Consider the following 23,085-nt stretch of genomic DNA (forward strand, 5'->3'; position numbering starts at 1 on the left):
TTTTTGTGAGCTCATCTAAAGTGAGGACTAGTTATGCCTTGTAAAGCATTTATAAAGGAGATTTAAAGGCTCACTGATCTTCTAAACAGAAAAAGGAAACAAACACAACACAGCGATACAGAACATACAGATATTTAACTGAGCCTTTAAATCTCCTTTATAAATGCTTTACAAGGCATAACTAGTCCTCACTTTAGATGAGCTCACAAAAATAGTGAACTGACCGCTACTAAATGCTTTATAACTACCTGAATTAATCATGAATTACAGTAGAAATACATGTTAATAAACCATTTATTAACACACTAAGTAACTATTACTATATGTCTGAATAATAAGATGTATGAAGGTACATTGAAATAGTTTATTAATCATTTACTTACACTTTCTAAGTGATCTTATGAACCACTGACAACTCCTAAACAACTGGTTTGTAAATAATGCAATACTTCATTTAGAAATGATAAATTGATCATTAATAAAGTATGAAAATACAATTATTAAACACATTATAGATATGCTTTTAAAACAAGAATAAAGCATTTATAGCTGTATTTATAAACTGCTTATTAATGTCTATTAATGCTTTATAAATGAATTAACTGTTAACTAATGCTTAACTAATGATTAATAGCGTGAAGTTATTATAAAGTGTTCCTGAACTAAGCAGTTAAACAGCAGCTCTACAGTCTCAGAGCCTCTCTAGGACAGCAAGCCATTCAAACAATAGAGAAGTGTGAACGACGTGTGTTAATGGGCCATCGAGTTCCTGCTCCAGCCTACAGGAGCGCTGCTGAGTAAGGACTTAAACACACACACACATGTAAGTCCCCACTTGGTCAAAAATGTAAAAAATTCACCAGAGCGTTTTTAAGCTGATTTTAACATGTTTTAAAGCATGACCAACAGGGGACTTGAAAAATGTCCCCACTTGGCTCGGCGGTCCCCTGTTGGTGAGTGTGTAACGACACCACTTAGATAGGTAGACGAGTACACACACACACACACACACACACACACACACACACACACACACACACATATATATATATATATATATATATATATATACTGTATATATATATATATATATATATTCCAAATTACAAGGCAAAATGCATTTAAAATATTGGAATATATTAGGGCTTCAGTGTGAATTCTAGAAACAGTATTTACATTTTTAACAAGTAAAAAAACATTTCAGGTTTATCCACCTTTTTCCTAACGAGCCTATTGCGTTTTAGTTTACGGGTGGCACATTGGGTTTGGTGACTGAAACAAAGATTACTGTAATCAAATCATGCTTTCAAATTTAATTGTCTCCCCTTTTCACTTCTAATCCCTATTAACACTGTTTACTGGAATGGTTCTAAAGCAGGTAAATACAATATCCGTTGTCTGTCACAATGACAGAAATTACTTTGAATCATCACTTAAACAGAAGTTACTCCCACAATTCACACAAAGCATCATGGGGCGTAGGAAGAAGGTGGATAGATTGCAACAAGTATTTTTTTTCCCCATTCATTTCTCCCATTAGCCATGGACCAAGCCAACCAGCTATGAGGATAATCACAACACTAAACTTTGATTTGAAGCAAAAAAGTTTTTGAAAATCAGACAAAAATACAAAGGGTAAAGACTGTGTACTTAATGGGTTTAGTGAGGGAAAGAACTACAATCCCATGAAGCATTGCAAACAGAAGAAAAATAAAAACTACTTTTTTTAAATGATGATTATATAAATGTAAAAAACTATATATTTTAAGTTCATTGCAAAAAGTTGAAATAATGCGAAGCAAACTGAAGCAAATATAGCTCACAGTAGGCCTGTCTTTAAAAGGTTTATAAGTTACTGTTAAAAATAATATTCCCTATGGAGCTTTTACTTCTGGAGCGCGACTGTTGCACTCCAACCCAGACATTAAATCATAATGAACTTGTTTTGATCAGATTCTTTTACCAATTCAGATCTTGGTCAGAACATTCTGTGTTTTTTAAGTGGTGACATCAGGACGGGACGGGCAGCTGGAGAAATCAAGGTTCCCTAGAGAGACATCCTTCTCCCGATTCTCCCCTCCCACCACATCTGGAACTGCTCACCCATGTTTCTACACTTAAAGCAAAGGCAGGGTGAGCGGCGACCAGAACGGTCCCATATTCACAATAACAATCCCAACTGCACTTCTAAGCAACAGCCCTGTAACATCATTTGAATATCGAAACACTAGAATATATGTTAAATAATGTTACAGACATTGTTAATAGCAGGCAATGACCTGAAGCCATCTGACATGAAATGTACATTAGTGAAGGACATCACCTAATGTTATTTGTGATTTCTCATGAGTGAAGGATGCTGGGTAAAGTGCTCTCCACCCATGTGAATCACTTTCTTTTAAAGACATCTTGACATGTTCAGTTCAAAACAAATCACATAAAGCTACTGTATGGCCGATTCTGTTTCTAGCTTGAAAAAAAAAAACGTATATACTGTGTGTGTGTGTGTGTGTGTGTGTGTGTTTAAAGGATAATTTGTTTTTCTTCATTTAAAAAAATGACAGAATCTCTGTTTAGACAAGCAATATTGCACTTTTTGCTTTACTAATATTACAAATTAAATTCGGTTCATTTGATATGCGTGAACAGTTTGTATTTGTTTGTTTTTTTAAATCGCTGATTTAGTATTGCTGTCATTACGTTACACATTCACAAATAACACGGGTCTGCAGCCAAAATGCTTCTGAAATAAATGTGGTCAAACTTTATTAATTCTGGGTCACTGAGAATGAAAACTATGCCTAAAACTACTGATTGGCTCTAGTTTTCAAGTTATGTATTTCAATAGCATATAGCAAATGTTAACTCATTCCCAGGGTCATATTGTATGTATACTGCCCTAATAGCAGCTATTGTGAATTTGTGAAATTTTTAATCTTCAGTGGTATCTAAAGGTTTGGTGTCATAACTGCATTTTTGCAAAAACAGTTTCATGGCTGGTAAAAAAATATTTATGGCCGGTTAATTTCCTTAAGTCATCGGTCATTGGCAGGTGTGGCAAAAATTTGGTTTTAGGCCCTGAAGTCATGGATGATGCAATCATAATGACGCTTCCATCCCTCAGCTGAACAAATGACCCTATCAGCTCTAGAAACCATAAATCAGGGGTGCAAAACTCCTGGAGAACCGCAGCCCGACAGGGTTTAGTTTCAACCCGTACCTGTAATTTTCAGAGAAGCCTGAAGGACTTGATGAGCTGGATCAGGTGTGTTTAATTAAAGGATTAGTTCACTTCAGAATTAAAATGTCCTTATAATTGACTCTCCCCACGTCATCCAAGATGTTCATGTATGTCTTTCTTCAGTCGAAAAGAAATTAAGGTTTTTGAGGAAAACATTCAAGGGTTTTTCTCCATATAGTGGACTTCAATGGGGTCCAATGGTTTGAAGGTCTAAATTGCAGTTTCTTGCAAAATCTCGACACGATCCCAGCCGAGGAACAAGGGTCTTACCTAGCCAAACCATCAGCCATTTTCTAAAAAATAAATAAACATTTATATACTTTTTAACCACAAATGTCTACACAATATACACAGACGTAAAATGTTTGCAGCGTGCTTTCAGGAACCCTCACCTTCCCCAGCTCCACCTCTATAGATGTGCTATGGGTAATTAATGTATGCTGTATTGTACAGCAGCAATAACAGCAGCAACAGTAGATCTATTCTACCAAGACCAAACATATCAACATTGTCATATCCATTATATATATATATATATATATATATATATATATATATATATATGTGTGACCCTGGATCACAAAACCAGTCACATGTCGCACGGGTATATTTGTGGCAATAGCCAACAAAACATTGTATGGGTCAAAATTATAGATTTTTCTTTTATGCCAAAAATCATTAGGATATTAAATAAAGATCATGTTCCATGAAAATATTTTGTAAATTTCCCACCTTAAATATATAAAACATTTATTTTTGTGAATGGATGCAGCACTATCGCCAATAGAAATGGACAACTTTAAAGGCGATTTTCTCAATATTTCGATTTTTCTGTACCCTCAGATTCCAGATTTTCAAATAGTTGTATCTCGGCCAAATATTGTCCTATCCTAACAAACCATACATCAATGGAAAGATTATGTATTCAGCTTTCAGATGGTGTATAAATCTCAATTTAAAAAAAAATTACTGGTTTTGTGGTCCAGGGTCATATATATATATATATATATATATATATATATAAATGTGTGTGTGTGTCTGTGTTTAATATAAATTAATATAAAAATAGAAATATAAATAGTCTTGTTATTATTATTATTATTTCTAATTTTAAAAAGATGTCACTGTATATAATATTATAATTACAATCAATTCACCTTTTTCTACAGGTTATAGTTTCCACTGCTGTGGGCATAAAATCCACTCCACATTTCAAGCAGTTAAAATGAAGATCCACTTGAAACTGCAAAACTTGAATGAGCAAACACATGGATGAGTGATATGAGACACATCTGGGAAACACAAAGCAGAGATTCAGCTGCGGTCTGAATGAGTTTTTGGTCAGATGAGCTGTTTGTTTTCTCATCTCTAAGCATCTCTGTCCAATAAACAAATTACCCATTATTGCATACGCAAAAATATGAGTTTGTACTGTTAATATATACTGTATGATGTATATGACAAGTGACATTATTTTTAAAACACAAAACAGGTTCAAAATATAGGGGATTTTGGTGCATTTTTGTACAGTGCTGCAATACATCATTAGACGTGTGCAGTGTTGTGGTGCTTGGAGACTGGTGTTGCTATGCCTGTACATCTGGAAATGGAAATGATTATCTGAACAGCAAAAACGGTCCCCGCCTAGAACAACACCCTACAGAAGAAAGAAAATATATAAACTAGTTCAGCACAAGAAAGATCAACCCTTGCCTTTCAAAACCAGTAGTAAAAACTTTATAGTACAACTCTTCACTGGAGAGCTACATGCAAGTGAATTACGATCGAATGCAATAACTGATAAGAGAAGGCATCTGTTGTTTAGACACAATCCATCAGGTCATTTACACGGGACACATCATGTAATCATACATCAGAGTCCGACAGGTGTGTGAAAATGAGTTCCCTAACATGAGGATGCCAATCACTCAAAGACGCACGTCAACAGTTAAGAAATCGCACCCTACACCCTTAAAGGGATAGTTCACACAATGAATGAAAATTCTGTCATCATTTACTAACCCTCATGTTGTTCCAAACATGTATGAGCTTCATTCTTCTGTTGAACACAAAATAAGATATTTGGAAAAATTTTGGTTATCCGAAATTTAGCCATTGGCTTCCATAGTATTTTTTTTTCCTACTATGGAAGTCAATGGCTACCGTCAACTATTTGATGAGAATTTTTAGTTGTTTCTGCTGTTATAATGAGACAAAATCATTTATCATTAATAATTATAATAAACTTTATTTTATATAGCGCCTTTAAATGTTACTTCTCAAAGCGCTTTACACAGAAAAGGATACAATGTTAAAGGGTCATGAAACCCCCCTCTTTCAGCTCAAGTCTAGCTCACAATCTTTTTGAAAAATGCAACTTAAATGGGCGTGGATGGCTGTGAGAAGAAGGGAGGGAGTGGGTGTGGTATGGCACGGCAGGAGGGAGGGGGGGAACTGTCATCGCCAATGGCCCATGCATATCGACTGTCACTAAAAACCAGTGGTAGAACGTGAGGAAATGCTAGATTTGTTTTATAGCTGGCAAAGTTAAAGTCTAATGAAATACACGGACACCTTATTTGTGTCCTTTCAAAAGTAACTGAATGCCCTGCTACATATATTAGCCTACAGTAATCATAATTATATTTAAAACATATAAATGTACATGTATATGTATAATTATGTCATCATAAAATAAATATTTGTTTATATACACACTATAAATGCATATATTTGAAAGTAATACATTTTCCGCTTAACAACAACAAAAAAAACGTTCCGTACATAGCCTAGATCTACGCGCCCCCTAAACCCACATAATAAAGATGGACAGTGACATAGAAATTTGCACAAACTAAGCATACGGTCCATACAATTGAGGTATTATCGAAATATCTACATTTTAATAACGAGTGATTAATTAACAAAAAGCATGTAAAACGGTCAGGGTTACATTTTAGACACACACACACACACGCGCACACACACACACACACACACACACACACACACACACACACCTCTGAAGCGATAGAAAAGTCCTCGGGACCGCATCACTCGCAAGACGCAATCTGCATTGGTGTACAAGGCCGAAGTCCACCATTCTCCAGTTGAATGGTTGCTACACATACATAGTTTAGATGTGTCCGTGGTTGATGGCCAACCAACCGCCCGCAGCCGGAGTCTAGCCAGGGCAGCATCGCGGGGAAAGATGCACTGGAACTTTTGCACCACGAAAACAAACGCGCGTCCCATCATTGCCTCTCTCATCTACTACGCGATATCACAGTTTGACATGTCTGTCACTGGAAAGTTCCACGTGGTGTCATGAATAATTAAGAGCACGTGTATTCTCATTGGATAAGAAAACTCAGTACATGAATAATTATGAGACACCGATGAGTCATCAAAGTACTATAGTGCTCTGCCACGTCACTGCCTGTGACGTGGACACGATGAAGATTTTAAACCCGGAAGATGAAAATAGCAGAAAAAAACTAAAATTTAACCATTTTCCACCTACTATTAAATCTAACAGATGCTAGCATTGTCTTCAATGGTGTTCAACACACATACCTCTGTTAAAATCTCAGAAAATTTGGTTTAGGGTTTCATGACCCTTTAAGTAAAATAGTAAATGCATAAATAACAAGAGAGATAAAAACATCAAAACAATAAACTAGCAGTATGTTTAAAGGGACAATGTGTAGGTTTTTAGGTATTTTATTATCTAAAATCAATATTTTTATTCATAAATATGTCCTCAATGGTATACAAATACCTCTGCTAATTATCTGACTTATCCTCGTAAACGAAGAATTTATTATCTTTATATGCATGGGACAGGTAGGTCCACGGAGGCTTCCATGTAGTTCCGCCATCTTGAAAAACTATAATAGCAGAGAGGGACAAAAAGTACTAGGCCAACACGTTTCCACAACGCGTTTTCGTTCAGAGCCAGCATCACGTGACTGAAACCAGCAGAAGCGGAGGAGCAGAGCAGTGAGAGGCGCTTGTCACTGCACTGGCAAGTTTAAAAGGATGCACTGCACGGTTATTTATAATGGAGGACCATACAAATGCTGAGTCGCAGGATAAGGAGTCCTCATCGTCGAAAAAGTCCAAAATAGACCGTAAAAGGAAACGTGACCGGAGATTACAAAAAACAAGGGTTAATGTCGGGATAGCTTTTCCCAGGGGGAAAGAGCTAATGCAGGAGAAAGCTTTCAAAAGAGATGCTGAAGTTGCCTGCTTTCTTCTCGACAGGTAAGTCAATGTTACGGTCTTAATTACAAGCTTTTTTTCATTGCTTGGTTGTGTACTTTATTATATAGACAGTAGAACATTTATAGTTAAAAGTTAAACAGGCTCTTTGATGAATAGCAGCTATTGAGTAAAGTAGAGAAGGCCCTAAAAACAAGGTTGTAAGTTTTGTTTGTTCAAAACTGTAACATTCGTTTGTTCGTTGTGTCAAGTTGCAGTTTGTTTGAAATAACAAACCAGTTCACCCGAAGGAAAACTCGATGAAGTGCTATTATAAGTCATCCTGTCATAGATTTTTGGTACATAACGGCTACCGTAGATGCAACACGCATTTGAAAAAGCGAGGCGCTGGAGAGCACTATTTGTTTGAATGCAAAATACAATTTCACCGCTAGATGGGAGAAATTCCTACACAATGTCCCTTTAGCATTCAATATTCAAAATACAATATATTTTTACACTACAAAATCGCAAAATCGCAATAAAAAAAAGTGAGTTATAAGCACTAAAAGATTCAGCATGTCTAATCTCAAATGGGTAACACTTTAATTTACATTGTCCTTGTTACATATGTTCCCTTTCAGTCGAGAACGTCAGACGAAGTCGATCATTTACCTGTAGAACAGCCTTGCACCCCTCATCCCTCTCTTGTTCGCCAGCCGGCAGCTTGGTGCGGTTCGAGGAGTCGGTCATCCGCCTTCTAACGCATCCCCTGCCGCCCAGTGGAGACAGGTAAGTGTTGCACTGCACACTCACATCCCTGTCCTCCACTTCGCTGCCCCACCTCGGGTACGTCTGTGGTCTTCTGGGCCCGGGCCTGGTTCGTAGAAGCAGAAAAAGCTTCCCAACCGGTCCGGACCAGTCTGTGACCACCAGACTCGGCTATGCGATTATCGCTCAGCGCCCGCTTAAGTTCAGTGATAGTCATCACACTCAGGTGCTGAGCAGATATGCTCCTGAAGCTCAGTGATATTCATCACACCTAGTGTTGAGTAGTGCTCCTGTCTTGGGTGCGCATGTCGCTGTCTTACAGGTCAAGCACGCGATATAGCCGCTTCCTCCAACCGATATGAAGGCCAGTTTTTATAAACTCATTTTTTCATGGTACCTAGTATGTGGTGGGTCGTGACCATCTTGGACCTGTGTCTCTTGAAACAGGCCCTTTCTCGAAAGTCTCCATCCAAGTGGCTAACACAGAGAGGCATTTTTCATAATGCCCCGTCCCCAAGCCTGGTCTGCAGCGTTTGACCTGAACGACATGTATTTCAGATCTCTAACCTTTCGCACCACAGGCCATCCTGGGTGTTGCGTTTGAGGGTTCGAAGTATCAGAACAGAGTCCTACCCTTCGAGTGCTCCATAGCCAGTTGGGTCTTCAGGTCAACTGGGAGAGAGTATTCTCGCCCACGGGCTGAGGATCTCTTTTTCCGGTATGGAGGTGGACTCGGTCCAACACGCCTCTTCAAGAAGAGAGTGTGTCCGGTCGGTGCTAAACAGAAATGAGAAAGGGTCCCACTGAAAGAACTTTCAGAGGCTCCTGGGGCATATGGCAGACGCAGCCGTATGGCTTCCTCCATATGAAGACCGCTTCAGCACTGGCTTCATGGTCGAGTCCCGAGTTGACCGTGGCAGAGCGGCACGCCCTGTGTGACAACAAATCACCCCGGCCTGCCGCCAAACCCTCAGCCTGTGATCAGACCTTCCTGACTTTCCCCTGAATACATTCTCAGGGATGGGGCATGATGGCACCCACGCTCAGACCCCTGGAGGGATTCTAGGCCGGTCCTAAAAATGGACGCGGAGGTTCAGGTAGCTACCACAGGATTGGTCAGGAGGCTTCTGTCTAGGCAATGGAAGGTGGCAGAACTAGTGCCGTTTTCAATAGATCCCCATTCAGTCGACGTCGACTACGTCTGACGTTCTCAACTGAAAGAGAACGTCCTGGTTGCGTATGCAACCCACCGTTCCCTGAAGGAGGGAACGGAGGACGTAGTCCCCTCGCCAGTATTGCTGAACCACCACTGACTCCGGGGGCCGCTCGGCTCCTCTGTGAAAAAGCAACTGGTGTGTGCGTCCACTTCCGTGTTTATACCCCCACTGCGGGGCGGAGAATGTTATCGCTTAAAGCGTGGCTTGATTAAGTAGTAGTACGAAGAAGACAGGCTCCCTAAGCGTGATCCCCATTCAGTCGACGTCGACTACGTCCTCCGTTCCCTCCTTCAGGACGTTACATGCAACCAGGACGTTACATGTACTTACCATTGTACTAACAATAAATTATGCATAATTGCATGTAACTAACCCTCAAGTTCTAACCCTATAGTAAGTACATGTAGTTGCTTAATATTACTCAGTACTTAAATATATAATTACACGGTAACAATGACAACTTAAAATTGCGCCACCACCACCGGCGCAATGGATAAGACACATGCCTTTGGTGTGAGAGACCCGGGTTCGAATCCACTGTGAGACACCAATGTGTCCCTGAGCAAGACACTTAACCCCTAGTTGCTCCAGAGGCGTGCGACCTCTGACATATATAGCAATTGTAAGTCGCTTTGGATAAAAGCGTCAGATAAATGTAAAAATGTAAATGTAAAATAAAGTGTAACCCTCATATGTAAGAGAGTTCCAGAGTTTTGGAGTAAGGGAAAAAAAGCCTGGTCACCCATAGAGCGCAAGTGAGTTGAGGGAACAGTCAGAAGGCCAGAATCAGAGGAGTGAAGATCACACCTTGCTTGGAGTGTAAACAGTTTAAAGCTCAGATAGATAATGGGTGAGCCATGCAAGGCCTTATAAGTAAGCATAATAATTTTAAAATCTATATGAACCCTAACAGGGAGCCAGTGTAGGGATTCTAAAATTGGACTTATGTGCTCTCTAGTCCTGGTCCCTGTCAGGATAGAAGCTGAATTTTGGACATATTGCAATTAATGTGGAGTAGTTTTCGAGAGCCCTGCAAGCAAAGCATTCCAATAATCAATATGGAAGAAAACGTCTCGGGTTACGACTGTAACCCTTTAACCCAGAGGAGCGTGGAAACCCGCAATGGCAGCCACGTACACCTTGTTTGTGGACGGGGTAAAACCAGCCGAGAAGCAATCTTGGAAGAGCTCCAGCACTGAAGCCAACCGGGCAGTTAACTGGGTCCACCTCACGCTCTCTACACCAAGTGGAAACACATTCCAGTTTAGGCCGTACAATCTCCTTGTGGAAGGAGCTCTGGAACTGAGTATGGTCTCAACCACTCCAACCGACAGGCCAGCCTCTAGGTACTGAGTCCCCTCTGGGGCCAGGCCCAAAGCTTCCACAGGTCTGGTCGAGGGTGAATATTGAGCCCCCGGCCTGTGAAAGCAGGTCCTTCCTCAGAGGGATCTGCCAAAGCAGGCCTGCCAGGATTGCTATGATGTCTGAAAACCATACTCAGGCCGGCCAGTACAGGGCTAGTAGAAGTAGGCTGATCCCGTCTCGACGGACCCTCTCCAGAACTCCTGGGAGCAGAGCGATTGTGGGAAAAGCATACAGGCATAGCCTCGGCCACACCTGTACACCATGACATCCATACCCAATGGGATCTCATGGTGCGTTCAAGTCATCTCGTATAGATCGTATTTACGAGTTGAATGCACATGAACGCCACCACAATGTCGTAAATACCAGTGGGGAGCTCGGGATTTTCTTTAAGCCCCGATCTGTACGAGTTGGGGGCGTGTCAGTGAGAAGCATGGCGGAATCAATGAATGCAACGTCTGTAGTTGAGCAAAGTGATAGTAAAATATAGCCTATCACTTACAGGTTTAGCAGTGACATTGTAAGGCTTTTTCATTTATAACAAAGTAAGCTCTCTGCACAAAATATGATATAGCCTACTTGTAATATAACAATTAACTAATTATATAATGATACAGTTAATTTACATTGGCCTCATAAGTTAATTAAAAACATAAAAAGAAAAACACACCCGATGCGCATTCTTTGTTCTTCATTTTCTATAAGCAGAGTTAACAAAACTTGCTATATTTTCGTGTTATTCATTAAAAGAAGGTACACCACCATCTTGCTCCGACGAAACTGACTTGAACGCACCTCACGTCGTCAACACGACTTCCCACCTCGTACGTACGAAATTCCCAGGAGGACTTGAACGCACCATCAGAACCCCCTGATGAATCAAGTAGGAGACCACCACACACTTTCTGCATGGTGACCCCTGAGGTCTGGGAGGAAGCTCCTCAGAGCCCTACCATCCATGACCGCGCCCCAGTCCGTGAGGGAGGCGTCTGTCGAATCGGCTTTCCGCTGTATCGGCTGTACGTAATCCTGATCATGAGGAACAGGTTCCCCCTCTGGGAAAACCCCTTGGTTTTCAACCACCACTGCTGGGCCCTCATGTGCAGCAGGCCGAATGGAATGACGATGGATGCTGCTGCCATTAACCCTAAAACTCTGAATTCTTTCTCACCGTGACAAGGATGGACTTGATCCGTGCATTTTGTGACATTTGTGACTGCATCGTGACTGAGTCCCACACCGCTGGTGCCAACACGTTTTTTTTTTTCATGTTGAGTCTCAACCCCAGGCTCTGGATGTGGGCAAAGACAACATCTCGATGCCAAACTGCCAGCTCTTTTGACTGGGCCATAATAAGCCAGTGCTCAATATAATTTAGCACCCTGATACCCTGAAGCCTAAGTGGAGCTAGCATTTGTGGAGCTTAAGCCTAAGTGGAGCTAGCATCCATGCATTTGGTAAACGTGCGAGGGGAGAGAGCTAAACACAGACTGAACGCAACTGTCTCTGACTCTGCTTGTTTGGGCATGATCAGTCATAAGTATCAAATTGCATTCATAATCGGCCTTACAGTTGCTAAGTGTGTCCCAGGCTTAAGTGTGAACTCGTGAAAGTTGGCTGTACTGTACCAACTCAGGGGGGACTAAATGTGCTATTGAAACAAACTGTAATTTGCACTACTGTCTGTTCAAAATAAATTAAACAAAACCTAGAATGGGGATTTGTTGCTTTTTTTTTTTAAAACCGTTACACTCCTGATATGAACGGTATTGAAATCTTTTTCGAATGCGTGCTCGCTTTTCACTTTTACATTTTTGCATTTTGCACAAGAAAAAAAAAACACCATTCATATTTTCATCAGAATATGTAAAAATCTAGTTCTTGAAATGTTGTAGGGCAAATGGTTGTTGTAGGGCAAAGTTGTAGGGCAAAAGGAACAGCTCAACTGTTCTGTCAATTTTAACAATTCAGATCTTATCCTTGAAATCAAATAATCCTCTCAGCTAACAGCTCAGCTATAAACAGGGAAAGAATTCCAATGGCGTCACTTACAGTAAAGGAGATCTGGGGTTGTGTAACCCCCCGCGGGGAGGTACCCACTAATATAAGGGTGAATCCTCGCCGGAGAGAGCATAACCTGGTATAAAGGAAATTACTTCCATAATATGAGTACAGAAGATAATCATGGAAAACACGGGCAAGATAAATCATATCAGATCCCTGTTATCTCAGGCATTCCTCAAGCAGAGCTGCTATAACATGCCCTGTGACTAAAACCCAATTATTTATCAACGCCTCGGAGACCTAGTGCCTCATGACAGAGTCACGTATTCCCAATATTATGAATAAACCGGTGGAGTTTGTTTATGTGCATGTGAGTTGTATAATATGGGTGGCTTGAGTACAGGATAAAAAGGGTGGAAGTTTCATTCTGGGGTCCTGTTCTAACTTTCTCTCTCACTTACACACACTAACAGCTCTGAGAGAGATACTTTTACAGGTTCTGAAGGCATTAAGGACAGCGAGTGACGGGGAAAGACAGCGAAGAACAACTCAGAACAAGAGAAGAGGTTTTTGTCCAGCTGATCTAGTGTCCTCGCAGTCGGACAGGCAGCATGTATTGGGACGTGGCCCTCTGGAGCGCCGGGATCTGGGCGATTCTGAGTTTAGCTGCTGGACAACTGACCGAGCAGGAGAAATCAACCATCGTGGACATGCACAACAAGCTTCGCTCTCAGGTTCAGCCCAGCGCCGCCTTCATGCAGAAAGTGGTAAGAGATGCACCTGACTAGAGAAACACATGTACAACATATTTCACTTTGGTTCTAGTGGTGAAAACCTGATTGTTCCAAGAGTTACTGAACAAAATGTATTTTTTGTCATTCCAAGCTTTACTTATATATATATATATATATATATATATATATATATATATATATATATATATATATATATTAAATGGTAGTATACATGATACATAGAAAATAACTTTCCCAAACACATGTGTGTGAAGTCTGAGGTTGATCTCTGACTGTTGATGTTTTGGTCTCTGGATGCTCTTATGAGGTCAAAGCATCTAATCATCTGCCATCAATCACAGGAAACCCATCTATAATAGTCCCATTATTACTGTTGTAAACAACAATTATCACATTAATATACATGGGAATTGTGTCATGATGCTTATTCACAGATCTTAGCATGAAATATGACCAGGCTTTGCAAGATTTACTTATCATTCGTAAATTATAATATTACATAATTATAATAATGTAAAACAACATTGGTTTATTTAAGAGTTAAGTAAATAAATTGTTCTGCTGTCACAAAACTAACAAACGTCAAAGTCAAATAACATCATCAAACTTGTTTCTGTCGTTTAAGGTGTGGAACGAGACACTGCGTGTGGTTGCGGAAGCTTACGCAACAAAATGCATCTGGAAACACAACCCTGAACTTCTGAAACTCACTTTGGGCGAAAATCTCTTTGTCAGCACTGGACCTTTTAATGCAACCAAAGCAACGGTTAGCTGGTATGTAAACTATCTTAACTAAAACATAAATGAGAATGAATGAATGTCTGATGACTAAAAAAATTAATACCAATGATCTGTCATATGCAGAAATATTATATATAAGCAGTAATGCAACTCATTTCTTTGCAACACAGGTTTGGAGAAAATGTGGATTATGACTATGAAAACAAGTTCTGTCCTGCAGACAAAATGTGTGGCCATTACACTCAGGTAAGCACCGTTTTCATTCTGTGCGTTTGACTGGTTTTCACAGTATGAATATGCAGATGTGACGATGTGTTTCTGTTGTTTTTACAGATGGTGTGGGCGAAAAGCAATACAATCGGCTGTGCTTCACACTTCTGTGACACTGTTGAGGGTCTAGGTTTTAAGAAGGCCACTCTTCTCGTCTGTGATTACTATCCTCCGTAAGTGTGTTTCAATAATCCAAACTGAACATGAGCTCAGTGTTCTAGAAAGTGTGTTCATTCTAGAACATGGACAGTTTTACAATATTTATTGTGGTATAAGTTGCAACTTAACATCATATGAGTTCATATACAAATATTTTAGTCTAGAAGTCTATACCACCAGCTAATACTGACACAGAAAACTATCTTAAGTAATGGTTCTCAACCTTTTCGAATGACTCAAGGACCATTTGTAAGTCGCTTTGGATAAAAGCATCTGCTAAATGATTAAATGTAAATGTACATTTATTTTCAAAGGCATCCAAATGTATTTCTGCTGTATTATCAAAGCTGTTCATTTTCAAACTTTTTTATTTACAGAAACTATTTCATTCAGTCATATTTGATATATATTCAGATATTAATCATTATATTTTTATATAAAAAAATATATATAAATGTTGTATATTTACTATATATATATTTACTATGTACTGTATATACATATATATATATATATATATATATATATATATATATATATATATATTATCAGTGGTTCTCTACTAAATGGCTTAAATATCTTTATATAAGCTTAAATAGCTAAAAATATATATACACATATATGTATATATATATATATATATATATGTATATGTGTGTGTGTGTGTGTGTGTATATATATATATATATATACACACACACACACACACACACACATATACATACATATACACACACACACACATATACATATATATACACACACACACACACACACACACACACACACACACACACACACACACACACACACACACACACACACACACACACACACACACACATAGGCCTATACATATATATATATATATACATACTGTATAATGTGTATATATTTTTAGCTATTTAAGCTTATATAAAGATATTTAAGCCATTTAGTAGAGAACCACTGATCTAATATACCTTTTACATAATACATTTAAATATCTATTAATTCCATCCTTCATTTTTTCCTTCATTTCAGAGGAAATTTTAAGGGACAAAATCCATACGTGTCTGGAAAGCCTTGCTCAAAGTGTCCAGAAAACCTGCCAGTGTGTGAGGAGAAAATCTGCGGTAATGTGAAAACTTTATCAGAACAACTTAAAGCCAACATGAACTAAATCGTTGAGGAAATTGCCATGAATAACGTACTTGGTAACGTAACCTCGGTTCCCTGAGAGTAGGGAACGAGTATTGCGTAGCTAATACGCAGTGGGGAAAGTCCTTTCCTCGGATTTATTGAAGCTTTTATGTAAAACGCACTGCAGCTGCACAGCGAGCACAGAGAGTGACAGGATCACTCATTGGCTGTGCTGCAAGCAACTGCACATCCAATGGCGAAGGTTCGCCATTATAAGCGACAAACTTGCCATGTTACTACAGTGCGGCAGGCTACGCAATACTCGTTCCCTACTCTCAGGGAACCGAGGTTACGTTAGTAACCGAGTATTGCGTAGCTATTACGCAGTGGGGACGCAATGTACACTGTAAAAATAAAAGGTGCCTGGAGGAACCTTTTGGGGTTCTTCACTTTGCCACACCGGCGGAACCGTCTGTAGATCCTCTAGGCACCCTTTAAAAAGGGGCGGTTCTCTGAGGAACCACACAGGTTTCCTGAGGAACTCTTATATAAGGCACTGTGTGGAACCACTGTGGGTGCCTCCAGGAACCAAATTTCAATTTTATTTTATTTGTATTAAATTAATTTCATGTTGTTACTATGGTTACCACCATTAACTTCTATTATAATAAACAAACTGAACCAAATACAAAATAAGAATTGTTTATTACATATTTTAGATCCATTTTAATACATACACTTCCATGCACTTGAAAAAAAAAGCTAGTAATAGATTAATATCAATGAATACACACACACACACACACAAAAAATAGTATAATACATAAGTAACATGAATAATCAACCATGTGTATACAATAGGCTACACAAGAAAAGACATCTCAACAAAATGCATGGAAAACACATGTTCCATGTAATAAATCAATGTAAAAAATTACAATTTTGACTAATTAAAAATGTCCATCTTCACTTAATTTTAAAACATGTGTTTCAGTCCGCTTGTTAAGTCTGACTTCACTGTTTCCAAGTCCAAAAGCTCTATCAGATGCCAAAAACAAACAGTGCTAATATACACTCATTGTGCTGTAATATTCCTGAAAATTAGGATCCTAACCTTTATCTCTATTCCGAAATCTCAGATGGTTAGTTATTCAGCTATTTTGAATCATAAAATGTTGAAGTCTGGGATGCCGTGAGACTGGAGACTGAAATGTACACTATGCCTTTTGAAAAGCTTAAATGTGTGACTTGAATCAACAGTTCCCATAAATGGTTGTTGAGTATTCTCAATATCTAGAAACAAGATAGAGAAAGTAGAAGTAGAGGCTTCGACCCGGAAACAGTATTCCTTATGTCACAACAAGCAGAAAACATTTTCCATTTTAACAAGAGTTAAGGTGCAGTAAAATGATCTGTTGTTCTGTGAATGTTCACTGGTGAATTCAGTCATTTCAATAAGAATCCACACGATCAGCAATTTTGTCTTTTTGCCTGTTCAATTTCACGAAATTCACAAATGTGATGCACCTTTACTCGCTGCAACATAAAATGCAATCAATTATAAAATCTTCACAAGGGACACGTGAGGTACTTAACGAGTTAGAAAAGTGAAAAGGTGCATCAGCTTCATTTTCTGTTTGCTTTTCCTCTTTTCTGGTGGATGGTCCAGGCACTTCAGTGATTTTCAGGTCTACAGGAGGATTTTTATTCTTGATCAAACTTGTATTTCAGCTTACCGAGATCCCTGCAAAGTACAAAATTTACTGTTAGTAAGGTTATTAAAGTTATTAAATAATTTCCTCAGCCTTGTGACGTTCCAAACCTGTTTGACTTTCTGTCTGTGGAACCCGAAAGCAGATCTCAGGCATAATGCAACCCGTCACCATTCAATATCACTGCATGAAACACAAGCATACATTTTTTTTGTAATTCATTCAAACTATTCTTATGTACACTTGTCTAGTTCAATTCAATGCAACAATTTATGTAAAAAATGGTTAAGCTCCAAAAATGTCCCAGAAAAGATCCTAAAAATAGTCAATGAGTTCACAACTCATGTGTTATGGGTTGTGTTGTAAGTCTTCTGAAGTCATATAATAGCTTTTTCCATTTTTTTTGTCGAAAAAGACTAAACTTTAAGTTATAATTCAGGGTTCAAATGTCTTATATTCAAATGCATATGATTAAGGTATAGCCTATAAAAAATGCATAGCATTATTAGCTTCAAACCTGTGATATAATTTTTCTGAGTAACATGAATGAGATTTGAGAGCATGAGGGAAGATTTTCAGAGAATAACTTATTAAAAAAGTACACAGTCAAACAATACAATTTCACACAGAGAAAGTTCATAGTAATAAAGTACTTGCATGTGGTGTATAGGTAACTTACTGTAATTCAATGTTGCCTCTGAAATGTTCAGATTATTTTAGAAATGTAACCTACTGGTTGTTCTGGGGAAACAAAAGAACAAAGCTGATTATTCACAACATAATATTTATTGACCAGTAAATGGCTTTAAAATGGTATTTGAGAGAATGAGGGCACCTGTAGTAAGTAAAGTTAGGCTAAACAAAAACAGACCAAACTATATTAATCTGCTTTTGTTATTCATAACAAACGCCAATGAGGACAGCAGGAATCAGCTACATTAGTTAGGCTATCTCAGCAATTTGAATACACAGTTTTACAGAATATGTTGAATTGAATGACTAAATCAATCTAAGACAATAAGTCAATAATTTCCATTTGTTCATTAACTTACGTTAGATCAACGTAGTTAGCATCGCGGCTAAAACCTTCATACCAGATACTGTGCAATAAACGAGTGGTAAACACTGTAAAAAAGTAGTAATGTATAATCAATTTAGTTTATATATATGTGTGTTTGAATATATAGTGAGTAGACTCTGTATTTATATTTATTTGGCGAGTTTACAAACCTTGTAACGGAGAGCCGATCAAACGGCGGAAGCTTTGATGAGAGGACGGAGCCGTTACCCGTTACCCGATGACGTCGATCAGCTGAGCTTTGTTGCGCGCGAGCAGCGCGAGGATCACTGAAGCGACGACAGCAGAGGAATAGCAGCAGTTTCGTGACAGAATAAAACTTTTCTCCTCCTAGTTCTTCTTCTTCAAATAATAATTTATGAAGAAGTAGGTAAAAATTATTATTTTATTACTATTATTTATTCAATAATAATGAATGAATTCTTCTTATTAATATTATTATAATTTAGTGTTGTTGTTTAAGGTTTAAATTAATCAACAAAATAGGCCTATAGATACTAAATAAATGTAAGCTACCCAGGTGAAAAAGACGTAGGCTACTGTTAAATGTATTAAAAATGCATTAAAGTATATTTGTATTGTAGGCCTACTAAAAACACACTCAAGTGCATTTTTAATAGTACGTCTTTTTTCACCTGGGTATGTAGGCTATACTGAATCAAACTTAAGTAGCCTATAATAATAATAATAGGATAATAATATTCTCATTCTGGCCTCACAGAACCATTGGGTTCCTCCAGATGCTGGCTTTAACATAAGAGATCTTCCAGGAACCACTTAAATGTTAAAAGATCTTCCAATAACCCTTTTATCACATTCAAGTTCCTCTATTTTCCCCCAAAGCACTTCGAGGTCTCATAGTAATGAAAAGGTGACTCCAGAACCTCTGAACTAAATACAAAGTGCTTAAAGGATCCCATAAGTTCCAGCAAGAACCTCAAAGATTGTCAATGCTCCTCCAGTAACCCTACTATAGGAGAAAGAGCTTTGAGGCACTTAAATTACATTTTGAAGTTCCTTGAGTATCCGACAGGATATTTGAGGCTCCTTTAGTTTTTACAGTGTACAACGCTGCACCAAGTAACTGGCTGCAACTGAAAACCCAGGACCCCTGGGCTCGCAGAAACAAGCCGTAATTCTTATATGAATATATATATATATATACTGATAAGACCGGACACCGTCGTGCCTGAATCATATATAGTGAAGTCACTAAGCTCACAGCCCAATATTAGCTAATAGACCGGACACAATCGGGTCTGATTATACATAGGGACCAAAAACAGCCAAAGGCTGGTTCATAGTAAGGGATAGTGTGCTTATAAACAGTGACATGACACATGAATGAGACCAGATCTAGTCGAGTCAAATCATACAGAAAGGACCCCAGCCTGCAGGGAAAGGACCTCCATGTTATAGAACCTCACAAATGAGGACAACGAGGACCAACCGGCCGCCGCACAAATGTCCTGAATAGGAATACCAGAGGAGCACGCCCATGACGAGGCCATGCCTCTAGTCGAATGGGCCCTGGTGCCTATGGGGCAAGCCTGACCCACAGATGGGTATGCCAGTGAGATGGCATCCACTATCCATCTGGACAGCCTCTGCTTCGTGACTGGAGACCCTTTGGATCGGCCACCGAAGCAGACAAATAGCTGTTCTGACTGCCTATAGGACACGGAACGTTCCAAGAGCCCTAACAGGGCAAAGTAAATTATCCTCCCCATCCCCATCGGTAGGGGGAAGAGCCAACAATGTAATAACTTCTGCTCTAAACTGTGTAGCGAGCACCTTAGGCACATAGCCATGTCTCCATACTCTCGGACTGCCGTTGGCTGAGGTGCTTCTTTTTCCTCGCTGAAAGTAGAGCGGGAAAAGGAAGAGCGGGGGCGGCGTCGCCATCTTTGGAGAGAGTTAGCCGCGTCCTCAGCACTGAGACAGGCATGCTCTCACAGAGAGAGCAGCCACCGGCAGAGAGTGCAGTTTCAGTATGGGAAGGACCCAGGCATGAAACACACTCTGAGTGCTTGTCACCCTAGCGCAGATGGGATCTGCATGTGACGCATGTTGAGCGAGGCATTTGAAACAACGCTCGCTCTGCTCTTTCAGACTGTATACGTAACAGTTCAAGAAAGGATATATGTTGATCGCCGGATGGCCACTGGAGAGTTGAAGGCGCAGTCCGCTGTGTGAAGGCTCGTTCTAGCAAAATAAGGATGGTTTCGACGGCGATAAATTAAAAGTTTTCCGGAGGACACAGAGACGTAAGTTTTCGCTGAAGTTGAGTAAATCTGCTATAATGGCGAATTCGGGCTCATTTATAGGCTCTGCCACGCCCCTCTGACATGTGTTGGCTCGCTGTTAGCTGATTGGCGCACACGTCAGGCGCCTTCGCCATTGGATGTACAGTAGCTGCAGCACAGCCAATGAGTGACCCTGTCACTCTCTGTGCTTGCTGTGCAGCTGCAATGCGTTTTACATAAAAGCTTCAATAAATTAGCTACGCAATACGAAGTGACCGTTCTCGAAAGGGAACTAAACTATGCCTATTTTTGCTGTACACCCTCCTCTCAATCTCTCTTTTCCTCACAGTTCGTAAGAATCTCTTCCATCCATCTGAGGAGCCGAACGTCACTGAAGATCGGACTGTCTTACCTGAGCGTTCCCACAGGACCAAGGAGCCCGTCGATGTTACCCGAGAGTCCACACGCGTGCCTGTTAAAGTAGATGAGACTGGCACGGAAAAAACTACCAAGAGTCATGGATCCAAGATGGAAAGCGTCTCATCTCATCTACTGATGCTCATCGGGCTGGTGCTTGTTTTTCTTCATAACCTGACGAGACACACACAAAACACATAAGATGTGTGTGTGCACTGCAAAAAATTATTGTCTTCCTCAGTATTTTTGTCTTGTTTTCCAGTACAAATATCTAAACGTTGTTAAATTAAGATACAGTTACTTAAGAAGCAAAATGACTGAAGATATTGAGTCTTGTTTAATGAAAAATGCATACATTTTTTTTGCTTAAAACAAGAAAAAATATCTTCCAATGAAACTCCTGACTCTAAAATATATACATGCTACTTTTTGTCGCACAATTCTGACTTTTTTCTGACAGGGCAGTCTCAGGTTGGGCAATTTTTTTAAAGTTTACAGCAAGATGTGTCACTTTAGCTGGAAAATATTTTCATGGTTTGAATTTGTGCAGCCTTTTTATCTACAGTATTGTATTAGTTTTAATGAACAATTTGAGAATTATTACAATGCACAAGTATGCATGTATTGTATGAAGAGTAGGCCTATATATTTTTTATACGTATAGGCTAAACGTCATTTATAGTGTTAATCAAATCAAAAGCTGGTAAAAACTGGAATGGAAAAACAAAATGAACTTGAATAAATTTTGAATTTTGTTTACTCCATTTTTTAAAAATGATTTATCCTATTTAAAATGACCTATGGTGGTCATTTTCTTTAATATATGGTCAAATATCCACTGTTGTTCTTATTTTGGATGTGACAACTTCTATGCAGTCACATGATGGATCACTGACCACTAATAACAGTTACTGATCATTTCCATCAATCATAATTCACAGATGATAGTCATTGCTTTGAAACTAAGTTTCATGTTTACAGCTTGATGTCAGGTTAACCTTCAAGTTAAGCTTTTTTGTTATTCAGATATTTTGCAGAGGAATTCTGTTTGGTAACTAGAAGGTTACATTTGTTACTTAAATGTTTAAAGGGATACTCCACTTTAAAACGAAAATTCTGTCATCATATCACCTCATGTTGTTTCAATCCTTTATGAATTTCTTTCTTCTGCTGAACAGAAAGGAAGATATTTAGAAGAATATCAGTAACCAGACAGTTTCTGGTACCATTGACTTTCATAGTATATTTTTTTCCTACTATGGAAGTCAATGAGACCAGAAACTGTCTGGTTACTGATATTCTTCTAAATATCTTCCTTTCTGTTTAGCAGAAGATAGAAATTCGTACAGGTTTGAAACAATATGAGGGTGAGTATATGATGACAGAACATTTTAAAGTGGTGTATCCCTTTAAGTATTAGTATGTTTTAATAAAGCTAAGATGTTTTAAAAAGCTAAAAGGCTCAACTATTCTATTTGACTCATATTTAATTATTAAAGAGTTTCCTTTCTGTTGTCTATCCGGTCAAGGTTTAAGGGGATTTTAAGAAGTAATTAATTAAATTATTTACTGAGTAATTAAATTACTTTTCAGACAGACTAATTAGAAAAGTATTTTAAATACAACATTGATGAAGTAATTAGTAATGAATTACTTCTTTTAAAGTAACTTACCCAACAAAGCACTTGCCAATCCCTCGAAGATGCACGTCAACGGCAAAGAAAATTTTAATTGTGTCATCAATTACTCCAAAATCTGTATGACTATTTTTCTTCTGTTGAACA

The 23,085-nt window shown here is 38.8% G+C and overlaps 1 protein-coding gene and 1 long non-coding RNA gene across 3 annotated transcripts; one reads left to right on the forward strand and one right to left on the reverse strand.

Moving 5' to 3' along the window:
* Positions 1-13,015: 13,015 nt before the first annotated feature.
* Positions 13,016-22,062, forward strand: LOC309480962 (peptidase inhibitor 16-like). The gene is made up of 6 exons (XM_082145732.1): positions 13,016-13,568; positions 14,182-14,330; positions 14,468-14,543; positions 14,631-14,740; positions 15,750-15,841; positions 21,234-22,062. Exons 1-6 carry the CDS (start codon positions 13,413-13,415, stop codon positions 21,500-21,502), a joined length of 852 nt encoding a protein of 283 aa, XP_082001858.1. The 5' UTR covers positions 13,016-13,412; the 3' UTR covers positions 21,503-22,062.
* On the reverse strand, positions 16,537-18,294 carry LOC309480146. 2 transcript variants are annotated; one of them, XR_014199557.1, is made up of 3 exons: positions 18,240-18,294; positions 17,671-17,743; positions 16,537-17,592 (listed from the first exon to the last, which is right to left on the reverse strand). It is a non-coding gene; the product is annotated as an uncharacterized lncRNA (long non-coding RNA). The 2 variants fall into 2 exon arrangements; XR_014199558.1 differs by having other exon boundaries at positions 16,537-17,743.
* Positions 22,063-23,085: the final 1,023 nt, after the last annotated feature.

Source organism: Leuciscus leuciscus, assembly GCF_965113295.1.
Source record: "Leuciscus leuciscus genome assembly, chromosome: 18".
Taxonomy (NCBI): Eukaryota; Metazoa; Chordata; class Actinopteri; order Cypriniformes; family Leuciscidae; genus Leuciscus; species Leuciscus leuciscus.

Coding starts and splice junctions, on each gene's coding strand:
- LOC309480962 (XM_082145732.1), top strand. CDS start 13,413: ATGTATTGGGACGTGGCCCTCTGGAGCGCCGGGATCTGGGCGATTCTG. Junction 13,569..14,181: donor CCGCCTTCATGCAGAAAGTG/GTAAGAGATGCA, acceptor CTGTCGTTTAAG/GTGTGGAACGAGACACTGCG. Junction 15,842..21,233: donor GTGTGAGGAGAAAATCTGCG/GTAATGTGAAAA, acceptor TTTTCCTCACAG/TTCGTAAGAATCTCTTCCAT.